Raw genomic sequence first — 15,242 nt, forward strand, 5'->3', positions numbered from 1 at the left:
AAAAGGGGACGTAACAAGTTGTTTCACGAGCAATCCCTTAAGTTTAGGGAAACAATCAAAAAGTAAATTTTTCTTTAACACATGGCGTATTTTCATTGCAGGTCCCGTTTTAGGTCTTAGTCTAGGTCTCCACATCATTTTCCTAAAAACTATGCTTGTAGGAGAGATTAAACTTTGATATTTGCACAGACACAGCTTGCCTTTTCTTTTATGATTGGCTTTTTGGAAACTGTAGTAACCCCTTTTTATGTAGGTAGGACCCTTACCATTGTATTAATATATATATAAAAAAAGGAAGATATTAGAATCAATAGCATAAAGCACCACGCCTATTCCTACGTACAGATGATAACAAATATAACAGACAGGATGAGTTTGTGCAGTCATTAAAACATGGTTGTGCTGATATCATGTCACGGTTTTAGGGAGGAAAAGAAAAAGAAGCTACGGCACGACAAAAACAACCGAAACCCAGCTAGAAAAAAACAAATTAGAAAAAGCAAAAGCTAAGAGAAAGAAACTACATGATTCCTGTACCACATATAAGGTCTATAAATTGGGCGGAAAATATCAGTATCTAAGTCACATGATGTCTATGCCGCGCGTTTCTTTTGAAAGGAAACCCAAACCCAAACACACGTTCTCTCCTCGCCGATAACAACTCCTAACCGATTCCTAACTGCACAACTCTCTCTCTCTCTCTCTCTGAAAGAGAAGACTCTTAGCATTAGAAAGAGATGAGATGGAAAAGAGAGAAATCATCACCTGGCCTTTCAATCTCTCGTGTCTTGCCTCTTTCCTGGCTTTCAAAGCTCAAGCAGATGAGCGGAAAAAATCATTCCGAACCTGCAAAAAAGACAAAATCAAAGTCACCTTCGAGTTCTACCGTACCTGCTTGTTTCAGATCTTCTCCACTCTCAAACTCCCTCTCACCAAAGATCCTCCTCAATAGAAGAACTGACAGTAACCAGATCAGATATGAAGATCCTGAACATGCTTTCTGGAGCTTCTCTTTCAGAAAGAACAATTTCGATTGTAAGAAGAATGGAGCTTGCTCAGAAGATGAGCTTGAATTCGAGTTTTCCAATTCGGAAAATGGCAGATCGAACAGGAGAAATGCCAGAAACGAGCTCAATCAGGAGTTTTTAGAATCTCAAAAGTTCAAAAACATGCTCTTAGGCATCAGCAAAAGGCGTAACTCGACTGCGAAATTTGACATTTTGCAGAAAAATCAACAGACAATAAGTTCAAAAGAACCGAAAGGTGCGAATAGAAAATCAAGAAGAGCAGTTGGGAGAATTGAAGAAGAACACCAGATCTCGCGCAGAAAACCAGTTCGAGAAGATCAAAGATGTATAAAAGGAGATCAGAGAGTTTTGGATTTGATACCGGTAAAAACGGAGAGGAAATCGTACAAAATTCAAGATTACCACCTCCGAATCGTCTCTCCCAAATCAAGATCATCAGATCGAATGATACCAGAGGTAAATCACAAAATTTCGGGGAAAGATTCAAGAAATCCTGATCGATGCTCCATTTTGACGAATTCAGAGCAAAAAATAGAGAAAGATCCAATGATCGAAAATCTCCTATCAAGAAGCAAAAGAGCGAGCAGAGTAAGCAGAGATTTGCAACTGAGAAAAACAAGACAGAATACAAAAGGTGGAATGCATTCTCCGAGAACCGCTTCGAGAATCGAGATCTGCAAAATAAAAGCTCTGGAGAAGCTAAAGAAGAAGACGAAAGAGAAGGAAATAGAGAAATGGAGAGGTTTCGATAGCTTAGCTGTGATGAAGCGCTCGTTTAACCCTCAGAAGGATTTCAGAGATTCGATGGTGGAGATGATCGAGGAGAACAAGATCGGACGGCCAGAAGAGCTTGAGAGGTTGCTGGCTTGCTATCTAACTCTTAATTCGGAAGAATATCATGACATGATTGTAAAGGAATTCCGACAGGTGTGGTTCGATTTGAACAGAGATTGTTTCCTTTCCGAGATTGAAGGAGATAAGTATAATAATTAGGGTTTACATTGTCTTTATTCGTGTTTAACTGTCAATGTAAAAGTTTTAGTGTATGTTAATTTGAGATCTGTTTTATTTTTCTCAGCATTAAAATATCCAGCTTCCAATCAGGGGATTGGGTATACTTACAGTTGATCTTTGGTAGATACAAACACTTGCTAGGTTGGGCCCACACTGCAAGTAGTTTTAGATGGTGGTCCCTGCTTGTTATTATCACCTGATCTTTGATTATATTCTACTAGGTGGACAATCACTTCGAGATTAGTCCTAATGATCAATTTTTTGTGTCTTATTCATCGTGGGACATGTGTGTAATTGGGATTGTTCATCTAGTAGATCATCGTGATGTGATCTACATGATTTTTATCCTATGCCTAAGAAACATCCCATCTGTAAGATAAAGGGACTACGAAAATCTAGGTTTTCATTTTTCCTGATTCAACCATATAACAAGGTTTGATGCCTCAAAGGGCTAGGATCCTCCGATCAATGTGGGTTCAACGGTTATGGGCCAGGCTTGTGGTTGCTGGTTGGATCAATGCAGTTCTGATCACACCAACTTCGATCCCAGCTTACCAAAAAGTGGCTTGAGCAATCTTCTTTTAATGTATATATATTTTTTTGGTAGGTAAGCTGGGAACGAAGTTGAGAAACCAAGCGGCCAAGCCTCATTGAGCTACACATTGAGCTTCTGTTAAAAAAAATTTCAAAATTTGTTTTGACCACAAAATACTTGATTTTGAAAAAATTTTATGGGCACGATGTGACGGGCAAAATTCAAACCGAACTGGAAAGACACTATTCAGGGGTGCTTTTCACACTGAAAAGTCACGAGAGGCTCAATAAAAAGTGCAGAACCCAGCCATTTCAAGATAGAAACGAATTTACTTATTTCTAGTGCAATTCTCAAGACTTCCAGTGCAATTATACTCTCTTTTCTCAATCCCACCAGAGTTATTTTCTAATGTTGCATTCTTGTTTGTCTAATTACTGTTATACTGCAGAAACAATAATTAGATTGATTCTCTAAGGCTTGTTATTCTTTAAAGGGCATTTCGGATTTGACTCTGCTTGTGCATAGCGTCGTCAAATATAGTAGGACATTCCTACTGGCTTTATTGTATCTTGGAGGCAGTTTGCGGATCCCCTTTGCACACTTCTAGTGTGGGCGAAATCTGTCTTAAGGAAAGCGATTTTGCGCCTTGAAGCAAACTGGTTTCTATTCTTTCTTCTCCAACAGATACAAATAATCCCCAACAGCTTCATCATGGGACATTTGTTGTCGAACATCCCAAATGGACATCATTAAGATTAGGGCTGCAACTCGAGCCGGGTTTTACCCGACCCGCATCGACCCGACCCGAAAATAGCCTGGGTCGGGTTCAGGTTTCATGGGTTTCGGGTCGAGCCGGGTTCAGCATTCAAAAACCCGCATGAATCTCGGGTCGAGCCGGGTTTGAAGGGGCCCGACCCGACCCGAGTTACATAAGTTATAGTATGTACATTTTTTTCTATTGTTAGTTAAAAGTTAAAGGGATAATTACATTTATACCCCCTCTAGTTTCTGACACATCCACTTCCACCCCTATAGTTTAAAATGTGACAAATACACCCTTGTAGTTTCAATTTGTTTAAGGTAGGCCCCCTCAGCTGAAGGTTCGTCCATAGATTGAAGGGTTAGAATGATCCGATGGAGCTAATTTTTTGGGCACACCCTATCTATGTCAGGACCCATCAAATGAACCCTTTGGATCATCCAAACAATGTGGGCCCAGATTATTTGGATGATTTTTTGGTAGTGTTTGGATTCGGGCAGGGGCCCACATTATTTGGATGATCCAAAGCATTCATTTGATGGGTCCTGACATAGATATGGTGTGCCCAAAATATCAGCTCCATCGGATCATCCTAACCCTTCAATCTATGGACGAACCTTCAGCTGAGGGGGCAAACCTTAAACAAATTGAAACTACAGGGGTGTATTTGTCACGTTTTAAACTATAGGGGTGGAAGTGGATGTGTCAGAAACTAGAGAGGGTGTAAATGTAATTATCCCAAAGTTAAAAGTGAAAACCCACGCACCCACTGTTACTGTATGTGAGTGTAATTTGTGCTTCTATGAGTTGAGTTGATTCAAGTGTTTGATTCAGCATTGTTTGATTATAATTACAACATTGTTTGATTACAGCATTGTTTGATTCAAGTGTGATGTGAGTGTAATTACATCATTGTTTGATTCAAATGTAATGTGAGTGTAATTTCTGCTTCTATGAGTTGAGTTGCCTTGCCAAACAAGAATTTTCCTTAAAAATTTGCGTCAACGTGAAAAAACCCGACCCGACCCGAACCGACCCGAGATTTATCATGGGTAGGGCCGGGTTTGGGAATCGTGGGTTTTCCGAAAAAAAACCCGACCCGACCCGAGATATTTCTCGAGTAGGGTTGGGTTCTCCAAAACCCAACCCGAGTTGCAGCCCTAATTAAGATAAAAGGAAACGGTTTAACTTTCGTCGATTGTACACATTGATTTAGTGGGTCAACATGAGATCTACTATGCTTCCATGTCCAACAGTGAATGTGACACTCTTTTTTAGGGTTTTCCCCATGCGATCCTGTGAAGGCCCACCCGATCGACATGGATTTGGTCAACACACATGCGACACTTGAGCACATGCAAAAGAAACAAAACAATGGAAAATGTTTAGTATTGGGTGTCAGCTTTTATTTATCTCGAAGGGACATTTCCTTCCGTAGTGTGACGGTCCCCTACAGATGAAAATGAGAAGATTGAGAAGAGACAAACCGGCCATAAAGCAGGAGGTTTCAAGAAAATTCCGCGCTTTTTTAAGTTTGCGACCTGCTATCAAACACACTGGCGTCGCGAGGGTTCCTAACAGGGCTCTATGTTTTGCCCCGTGCTGAACACTAGATTAATAACTATTTTTATATGGGGTGGAGCTTAGTGCAGATCGCAACATTGTGATGGCTGTTTATGATCGCAACATTGGGTAAGCTACTATCCAGGGAAAAAAATCCATGGTAGCCAAACGTGTCCTAAATCATTTTCCTGACTCTAAATCATTTCCTCAGTTACCTGGAGAGCAGTTGGCGAGACAAGCTTTGTAGTTACCCCGTAGTTATCTAGTAGAATAGTGGTAAAAACTGTTTAGACTGTCAAGCCCCTACCACCTCACCTCATAAAGTAGTGGTAGAGGGTGTCATTACCAATATAGAAAGAGAAAAAGAGAAAGTATTGTTCCCTAAGAAAATCTAGCGGAGAAAGGTAATTTTTTGCTTGGATTTTGTTGAGAGTTTCATGAAGCAATCAAGAAACATTTATAGTAGTCTTTCGGGATTTCAATGCTATATTGGCAACCAAACAAAAGGTTTTTGATGACGTGGCACCAGAAAACCAAGCAGGACCACTAACACAGCACAGCTTTTGTCCAACCAAACAGACCCTAAGGCTCTATCTTCTTATTGCCCTCTCAACAGGGAGAAATTGTGATTTTGAAGCTAAGATCACTTTACCAGTCGGCTGAACTGAGCTGGCAGGAATCTCTTCCAGCTGCAAAACCTCCTGAAATCTGGGAGATATTGAGGATATCTTCTTCCTCCTCCAATACCATTTAAAACCTCATGGATGTAAATTTCAAGATTTTAAATACCCTATAAATGTAAATTTCTTCAAATATATATTTTTTGAAATGGTAAAATATTTATTGAAAAGAGGAAAAACCACGACCAAAGATGCCTATTAAATACTTAACAAACAACTATATTGGAGGAATATGCATATTATTATATACTGTAAAATAATATGGTTTAATATATGCACAGATACCACACAACCCAACAAAATTACCTTAAAAGAAAAAAGAATTGTCAATATAAAAAGAATAAAAATAAATCCATCTCACAATCTTAAGTTTTAAGTCCTCATGGGTACATAATTGAATCTGTAGAACCGGCGGATAGCCCTAAAGTTTAGTCCATTTCAGCTGGTCCCACCATAATTGGAGAACCCTAGAACCTTGATCAAATAAGACGCCTTTAATGGCATGTGAGAGGAAGCTAAATTTTTTATTTTGTCTGCATTGATCTTACAGACGAGATCTGCATGTTGCATGGTAACAGGATCACAAGGTCGAGATAGTGGTGGATGCAAGTTCAGGTGATCTAAGGACTACCTTTTCAGTTTTCCCCTATTCAAGAACTCAGAAAAGAGGGTACTAACTTAACAATAGCAACACTGACATAAAAATCAAGGGGTATTAACTATAAACAATGTTCCAACTGTTTTGATAACTAATCTTGAGAGTATTCCATAACGGCTAGAAGGATAGAATGTGATTGGTGGCCAGTGGATTTTACAATGGTGAGGGTTGAGCTATAGTCAGAAATAGTCCTCATTGTATGAGACAAATGGTCATAATCGAAGTGGTAGTTTCACTTGCAAATTGTAATATGTGGGTTCTCAAGTAAATGAATGTAAAGTGCTTTTTCCTTCATGCGAAGTAAGGTGTATGGAAGACTTTCAGTTACAAAAACTCTCTTGCCATCTAAATAGACTGAAGAAAGCTAGTTATGAGCTTAAATAAGCACTCTAAGTCATGGTTTAATATATTTGGAGATGGCCTGCTAGACCATGTTGATTTTCAAAGCCTACAACCCCAAGATAACACAAGAGATGACCAATTGGTTCAAAAACTCGTCCTCTTCATTGTGAACCTGATACCTCCAAGAACAAATGAATAATCAACTGTCAGGACTTTTTTTTCTCAGTATCAGTGAATCAGCAAAATGGAACAATTGTAGGAAAATGTAGTGGTCGGCCATAGCCTACTCATTTGAGGAAGACTTTCCCCTCCTCAACAACCGAGACTCGATAAAAAGGGCCAAGGATAAGCTGAAAGGATCTTAATTCCAAACCCTCCTGTTCCCCCCACTTCTACTTACAAGGATATTTGTTAATTTACCGAGCCAAAGTCTAAATTTTTTACTAAAAAGCAGTCATTCCATTTGAAATGATTCAATATCAGAGACCACAAAAATGGAACACTCCCAATATTTTGGTAAAGTTAGCGATTTGTTTCAGAATGCTTTGACCAAACATTCCACAACAACTCAGTTTTAAGCCCACCCGAGCATAACACTTCAACCAATCTATACACCTCATTAAAAACCAGTCTCCAGTCTACACAGGAAGGAGCATAACTAGAACATGGGTCTTTGTCCCAGTACCTGAAGTGTGATCTACCACACCCAACAAATCGCCACCCACGCCCCAACCTCACTTGCCTACTCATCCTCAGCAGCTTAACCCCTTACTAAACCCCATAATATATGATCGACGGACAGATTCACGTGTCATAGTGTCCACACAGGATGCAAGTAGCATGACACCGCAACCCCTAAAAATAAAAAAATTGCAACACGCCCGTACATACACATAAAATTATCAATAAATAATCATAATTTGCAACAAGATAAATGTGGTATACATTTAACAAACTGAGAAATCTTATGATTAAGCAACCACAACTGTAAAACAAACATGTGATAATCAGTTAATAATGCATTTGATTCAACAATCTAAGTTAAAATTATGGACTTCTCATCTTCTCTTAGACAAACCCCATGAGGGCACAACTTCTATAGTTCTCTTCAAAAAAAAAAAATGAATGGTCTATTCAATTTTTAATACACAGCGGGTAAAAGAGACCAACAAGCATGCGATGAATATAATATTTGAAGGTTTAGGGGGTAAACAATAAATATTAATTACAGAATAGTTAATAATAAAATAAGAGTTAATAACAAAAGAGGAGTTAAAATAGTATTCAATTAATAGGAGCGAATATAAATATCCACACTTGACATGGTACTGATGTAGGATTTAAGGGAAGATGCTACTTACTAGTTCTTATTGAATAAATATCCAATTAAACAGTGTAGTTCTGATATCAAATTGATGTAGGATTCATAGAGAAAGTTCAAATCAATCTGTAACTTTTATAAAAAAACCAAAATATGATAGAAATTTAGGATTTAGGTAGCTTTCAAAAAATATATGAGATCCAACCATGATTTCAGATCTAAAGTTAATAAAGCAATCTAACCATCCAGTCAAATGGTTCTTCATAATAGTCATAATAAATCCTAATCACCCACTAGAAATTTAGATCTCAAATTACAGAAAATAGAACATCGCTCAATTCTAACGATTGATAGTAGCCCAAATAATCCTCAGATTTATGATTTGGCCCATTCAGATTGTTATCCTTGAGGATCTTAATAAACCCTGCCAATCAAAAAAGGGATCCTAATCAAAAAAGGGAGAACCCCGCGACTGAGATGGTCAATACAAAAGAAAACAAAGCAAAGAAAAAGGACCAAACAGCATAAAACCAAAACCATAAGGAGGGAGAAAATAAAAAATCTCTGTCGACTCCTGACCAGGCTAATATATCAGTTTCACTATTAGCCGATCTTCAAACATCCTGGAAAGAAGTGGAGCAGCCCGTCACTTGATCCTGGATTTCGTCAAGCATATGAGCGAATCTCCAAGGATGGGGTGACTCTCATCCAGCCACCTGATTACATTGAACCTAATTACATTGAGGGAGTTTCACTCAACGATCAACCTACCCAAGTCACTGTTCTATGTAATAATGATATGAAAGAACCGCTCTCGCCTCTGCTTCATTAGAATCGGTGATCCTAATTAGTCCCGAAAAGACCCATCTAGTCAAATCCTCATATCTAAGAACGTAACCTACTGCTGGCCCAGGGTTCCCCATACTAGACCCATCAAAGTTGAGCTTCAATTAACTTGGACCAAGAGGATCCCCCTCAAGAGAACGAGTCTCTACCTGCTCACTTATAGCACAAGTCTCCCTCCAGCCCGCCAAAGGTCATAAGCAGAGACGAACATAAAACTAGGAAGGATCTTAACCCAAGATATGGTCAAAGCGATCAACTTTGAAAAGATGAAATGCAAACCCTTGATTGAGCCTTTAAAGACCTGATCATTCCTTCCATACCATAGAACCCAAATGGTGGCCAACAGGTCAGCATTCCAAAGGATCTTCCATTTCTTCCGCCAAAGGAGAAAGAATGAGAAGTCCAAAAGATTAACAAACGGAGATAGGAACCGAATCTCCTAACAGTAAGTTTGGAATGAATTTGAATAAAGAACACATTAAGAATCGGGTTAAGACCCTGAAACATCCTACAAGGCTCTGAGTACTTTACTTAACCAAAGTGGTTGTGGTTGGTGGGATAGCACGGGAAAGAAAATATCGGTCTCCCAAGAAGTGTACAAGAGTTATATAGTCGTTAGCACAATGTAGATACTATGTTTTCTTATGAATAATACTTATTAAAACCACAGTTGCATTGAAATTTGACACTTGTTTGATATAGACTCACTCGGATTCCAAGAGATTTTTTACTTAACGACATGAGCTATATGAAGAAATGAGACACGTTTTTGGTGAGGCTTATGCGACTGGATAATGTAGAGACAGATATTCGACTACTCAAGATGTTTAGAGTACGTTTCCTTCCATGCAAGAGATAGGCGATGATATTTTCGAGTACTACCTCAACGACCAGAATCCGTTGACCCCACAAGGCACTCAATCAATTCCAGAATTTCCTTTGGGAGAGACCAGCAGAGGGTTTACTAACTCATCTCCAATTGGAGCTTTCTCATAGACTGTAGGACAAAGGCGAAGAAAGTGACATACAACTCCATATATGGGTACCATGGGAGATCTTGCAGCGAGTATGAAAGAGGTCGCAACCGCCATCAAAGACCTTTCGAAGGACATCGTTCACCTTCCTCAATTTCAAGCGGTTGTTAAGGGAGTTGACAGTTATGAGTCATCCGGACTAATGAGAGCCTTGGAGGACCTCCACTTTAACCCTAGGGAGGTTCAATTCTTTATGCTCTTCGATGGTGAGGGGAGGAGGGAGTTCATTGGGAGGAACATGAGTTGGTGTATTAGTTTATTTGAGTGAGAATTGTGACTTTTTGACGAAAACTTGGTAGATTTATACATTTCACTGCCATGTGTGTTGGCTTTTATTTGTTGCATGAACTTATGAGGATTTTTATTTTGAATTTGACGAGTAATGAGATAGAAAGTTTGACTACTGCATGTTATGACGTTGTTATTGCATGTTAATAATGATCGCTCATTCATCTACAGGTAAATGATGGGCAGACAAGTAAGGTTATTTTACGCTTGGCCAGAGTGTCAAGTTCAAGTGCATGGTTATAGATTTATAGTGGAGCTCTTCACTGTTCGTATAACAATAAGGAGGCAGCAGAAAAACATTTCAACACATATATGCAACAAAATGTGGTACTCACATGAAGAAGTGTGTTTCCAGGCTATACCTACACCATGGAGTTTACTATCTCTTTGTCACAGTCATTTTTCTTATTTTTGTCATCGCATTTTTCTTAATTTAAATTTTAGATTCTAAAACATATATCTGGCCCACTTATTTTGGGAACATTTGGGGTGTATATTATATGTGGTCCCCATACAACATGCCTAGACTGCCACATTCGGTTCCAGATGATGGCTGGAATCAAGTTAGTAAAGGTTTTTTTTTTTTTTTCAATCTGGTGTCAGTAAAGTTTCTATGGAGTTTCAAAACATATGAACACATCATTTTATATTTTCTGCTTAGTTTATGTAAGGTTTCCTGACAACTGAATTCCCATCTGGCAGGTTTTCCATTATATTTCTTTTCCATTTTGCCATGTCAGTTTTTTCCCTTTCTTTTCCTTTCCTTTCCACAGAAACCAACCGAACGGACCCTAAGGGAATATTCTGCAACAATTCATCATTCATAAATAGAATGGTCACAAGGGCTTGTTGTTTAAGACATACAGGGTAGGCTCCAATACCAAGTGAAAAGAAAGAAACATTGAGCCACACACCTTTACATTCTTTTGTTTTGCCAAACGTATATTCTACACAAGCAACAACAAAGAAATGCCCTTACTTTAATTCCCATTTATCATTAGAAACTTCATAGACAACAAAGAAAGAAAATGTTAAAAGGAAATCACTGCTCTCAAATGCTGCTGACCAAACAACATGATATCCGCTGAAAGAGAAGGCAGACACATGTAATTGCAACATTCATGAGCGAATAACAACATCATGCATGACTGCACATTTCAAAATATAGAAGAAGCTCTAAATGCGCTTCCCATAGGTCAGTATAGAACTTGAGTAACAGAGAATGAAAGAAATTAACATTGGAAACACATCCAAACAACTGTGCCTTGTCAATTAGTGGAATCCATCTGCACGCGTTTGACATAAATCAACTTCATGTTCAAAATACGGTGGCAACAAGAGAACAATTATAAATATATTATCAGTGCAACATGAAAACAATCATAAATATAGGGAAATGATAGCAGCACAACCATGTTTTAATACATGTACGGTCCTAGCTTGTCTTTTCATTTTTAATTGGCTTGTAAGTGTTTTTTGGGAACCGTAATTACCTTTTTACAGCTCTTTCAATACTAAAAGACAAGCTAGGACCGCGCATGTATTAAAACATGGGGTGCTGATATCATTTCCCTAAATATATTATCAGTTTTAGGTCAAACAGGGCAGACCCCAAATTGCACGAAGCAGTAATATGTGATTTAATCTATCGAGGCACACAGGGAGTTGGATTTCTTTCCTTAGAGCAGGCAGTCCGTTGCATTTGGTTTTACTTAACCTTTAGAGTTTGGATAACAATCCCAAATTGCACAAACAGTAATATGTGATTTAATCTTTTGTGTCATAGAGTTGGATTTCTTTCCTTGAAGCACGTAGTCTGTGGGAAGTTACTGCAACAGAAAAAACTATATTTTTTCTACGGGTTCATTTCTACAGGTTTGCATTTGGTTTTACCTACCCGTCATAGTTTGGATAACTACAAGTTATTGACTGACACAGGTAACATCCCACAATTAACCTAGTAATTGTCACTTCTCATAGTCTTTCAGAGGGCATGATGAGTAACACGCATAGCTCTAAAACAGAACAGCATAGGACTAAATGAAAATTGGTAAAGAATCAAAGGAGTTGGGACAAATGTTTTGAACGAGGACGCAAAAAGCACCTCAGTACCAAGAATTCATAAATTAGTAAACAAAGAAAATCAGTAATTATAACATCAAAACCTGTTCCATTTACAGCAGAAGCAGCAAACTAATAAGCTCAAAACATGGAACATCTTTATATTACAAGATCTAGCCAGCCATACCTCTTTACTATGATCAATCAGACAACCAACACACCATCTCAAGAGTTGCAACAGAGAATTCAACCAATACTAGGTTCTTTCAGCTGGAGTGAGTTGCCCCATTTTCTTAGTAAGGTGATCTATCTTCTTCTTATTCCACCAAAAATTCCCATGACCAGCTAGCTCGGTTTCACTCTTTCCGACATAAGTGCCCCTTCTTTCTGATTGAACCTCCTGTGGAGACAAACCAGGGGACTCCGTTAGGAACTGTTCCCAGAACACATCGTTCATACCTGTCGGAGCGGCAGAACCAATGGTTATCTGTTCCTTTGGTGAGTGAACCTCAGCAGCAGCAGGTTTGGAATTCATGTCTATCCCCGACGCTTTAGGCTGAATATCTTCACGAGGTTGAACAGGAGAAGTAGACGGACTTTCCACATGACTTGTAATTTCCGACATCTCGGGAGAAGAAAGGATATCTCTTGAACGAGGGGAAGAGGAATATAACCCAGAAGGCTGCCCTTGAACATCATCAGTATATATTTCTTCACCGGAAGCACGAGTGACCCCACGGAAAAAAAATTCCCACGAATTTATGGATGATTCCATCTTATCAAATGGCTCGGTATTTAAAACCTGAACAGAAATAATAACAGGTTTCTGTCTCGCTACCGTCTGGAGTGTCATGATCCGGGTATCTTCCAGATCAACTTCATCATAGAGATAATCATGTTTCTGAAGTCTCCTCTTTTTGTTATGGTCTTCGAACGGTTGCACAAGGTTAGAGAGATACTCGGGTTTGTGTACAATTCGCGCCATGAAGGCCATCATTTGTCGTTGACGCTTTTCCATGTGTTGCAACCGCTCCTTCAAAGTCTGCATCTGCATATCCATTCCATGCTGGTTTTGTGTGTGCCTCTGTAGCTCCAAAAGAAGCTTATTCTTCTCTTCTGTCAACCTCTCTATTTCCTCCTCAAGCTCTTGTTTTTCTGCCTCAGGTAATGCTCCTGAAGAATTAACTTGTGATTGGAGATGCTGTTGCGAATGGCTGTGTATTGGCTTGCGTCTATGGATGTTTTTCAGAAGGTATTCCTGGCCTCTTAAAAACTCATCGTTTGCGAATTCCCACTGATCAGGATCGATTTTTCTGAAACCCTGATTTTTTTTTTTAAAAGAAAAAGAGGAGACACTTAAACTCAAATGACAGACAAAGGTGGAGAACTGAAAATTCGTCAAACGAGGAATTGCCCAGACGACAAAAACTAGTCTTTCAGAAGTGATATTATGAAGCACACAAAAACTTATCAATAGTAACTAACATCATCCCAGGTCAAACTGGGAAGTGGAGGGTGGTGATTCAATACAGCGTTGAAAAAACAGAGAAACAAGTGAGATTTTCAATGGGGCATGTTACATTCCCAATTGGCTGTAACACAAATAAACAAAGAAAAAGATATAAGAAGAGGAAGGCGGTGGGGTGGCGTAGGGTGATTTGAGGCAACCGGACCTCCTAACAGTTCAATTCAAGAGGAACCATAACTCTCTTGAAATAAAGTTTCTTTGTCACCAAATTCTCTACCTTTTCATTAAAATACAAGTCCTTAAATACAAAGGTGTGCTACATCACCAACCCATTTACCCACTTACACGACACTTAAGTAACTAACACCCACAAATCTAAAATGCAGGATCCAACAATAACTACATTATACCTACATCATATACACTATAATGTGTATGTATTATGGTATCAGTCCCAACACACCCTATACTGGCATGTTACTTATTTCTAGTACCCAACTAATGCAGAATCAGACACCAGACCTGTTAGACATTGGTGTGTCCTTTTTAGTCAATTTTACTTGGATATGGTTAACCATCGATCAATACCAGCAATTCCTCAAAGAGCATCAATAGAAAATCAATGAAAATTATAAATTAAAAAAGATGCCATTTAAAATCAAATAAACACCCATTTCTTTTCTTTTACTTACATATGTATTGAGCTGCCTGACGAAGCTGGAGAAATTGTTGTGCTTGAAGTACTTGGGCAGCAAATCCCTCGACAATTCTAGCAGATTCCACACAATGAAACTGTTATTAGAAGGACTCCAAGAGACTATAGAGTTGGTGGACTGGTCATCAACCATATCATACGTCTTAGTAAGAAAGGGCGGTGGCGAATTCGAACTGCCACCATGTGATTCATCCATCATAGAAACAGAACTCGAAATCTCAACCTCCCAAATCCAAAACGCAACAACATGATTCCATCTCCCTACACTTTGTTATCCTATAATTCAAAATTATCCCAAAAGATCAAAATTTAGGGTTGCTCACCTCTATGGAATCAAAAAATCAATGGAGAAAAGCCTCTCTTTTTTTAATCTTGAACTTAAATTCGATCATACAAAGCTGTTTCTGTATAAGAAAAAACTGTTTCTACAAAGAAGATAAGGTTATCTATCTAGGGTTTTAAGGCTTGCCATGAAAGAGAATGAAGGTATGATGTTTTAAAAGGCATTAAAGGAGAAAAGAGGAGGTCGAACTGAGCTTCGTAGAAGCAACAGAATAACTGAAAAAAAAAACGAAACGAATTCAAACGAACCTTCGTTTTGTTCGAAGGGGAAGACTTTTTAAGTGGGGTTTTCTTCTTCTTCTGGAAGGATTTTAGGGTTTGGTAGGTCGTAGAAGTTTCTAGATCACCCATCTAATATGAGGCTCAGGTAATGCTGAATTTTCTTTCTACAAGTGGAGGTGTCCATGGATCCACCTTCGTCTCTGTCACTATCCATTCGGATTCCGTACAATTCCACTATTTAACACCATTTCCGAAGTGTTATTTAACATTACATGTGACACAAATGAGGATTTGATCTGTGAAAAACAAATGCCTATTTTTCTAGCCGCCCTCTTTTTATTATAATGCACCCTTTTTTTTGGAGT

The 15,242-nt window shown here is 38.7% G+C and overlaps 2 protein-coding genes across 4 annotated transcripts; one reads left to right on the forward strand and one right to left on the reverse strand.

Moving 5' to 3' along the window:
- Positions 1 to 564: 564 nt before the first annotated feature.
- OFP5 (ovate family protein 5) lies at positions 565 to 2,149 on the forward strand. The gene has a single exon (XM_077354136.1). The coding sequence runs from the start codon at positions 738 to 740 to the stop codon at positions 2,019 to 2,021; it is 1,284 nt and encodes a 427-aa protein (XP_077210251.1). The 5' UTR covers positions 565 to 737; the 3' UTR covers positions 2,022 to 2,149.
- An 8,880-nt stretch (positions 2,150 to 11,029) lies between these two features.
- On the reverse strand, positions 11,030 to 15,150 carry LOC143891615 (heat stress transcription factor A-4c-like). 3 transcript variants are annotated; one of them, XR_013255412.1, is made up of 3 exons: positions 14,291 to 15,150; positions 12,318 to 13,451; positions 11,030 to 11,355 (listed from the first exon to the last, which is right to left on the reverse strand). XR_013255412.1 is itself a non-coding variant. In XM_077396142.1 (3 exons), the coding sequence occupies exons 2-3, from the start codon at positions 14,510 to 14,512 to the stop codon at positions 12,387 to 12,389; spliced, it is 1,287 nt and encodes a 428-aa protein (XP_077252257.1). In that variant the 5' UTR covers positions 14,513 to 14,589; positions 14,905 to 15,149; the 3' UTR covers positions 12,117 to 12,386. The 3 variants fall into 3 exon arrangements, 2 of the variants coding, with proteins under 2 accessions (XP_077252257.1, XP_077252256.1); XM_077396142.1 differs by lacking the exon at positions 11,030 to 11,355 and having other exon boundaries at positions 12,117 to 13,451; positions 14,291 to 14,589; positions 14,905 to 15,149; XM_077396141.1 differs by lacking the exon at positions 11,030 to 11,355 and having other exon boundaries at positions 12,117 to 13,451; positions 14,291 to 15,149.
- Between the last annotated feature and the right edge of the window lie 92 nt (positions 15,151 to 15,242).

This window comes from Tasmannia lanceolata, unplaced genomic scaffold (genome assembly GCF_043159265.1).
Source record: "Tasmannia lanceolata isolate RefF3 unplaced genomic scaffold, GAP_Taslan_0.1 ptg000015l, whole genome shotgun sequence".
NCBI lineage: Eukaryota > Viridiplantae > Streptophyta > Magnoliopsida > Canellales > Winteraceae > Tasmannia > Tasmannia lanceolata.

Coding starts and splice junctions, on each gene's coding strand:
- OFP5 (XM_077354136.1), top strand. CDS start 738: ATGAGATGGAAAAGAGAGAAATCATCACCTGGCCTTTCAATCTCTCGT.
- LOC143891615 (XM_077396142.1), bottom strand. CDS start 14,512: ATGATGGATGAATCACATGGTGGCAGTTCGAATTCGCCACCGCCCTTT. Junction 13,452..14,290: donor TCAGGCAGCTCAATACATAT/GTAAGTAAAAGA, acceptor AAAAAAAATCAG/GGTTTCAGAAAAATCGATCC.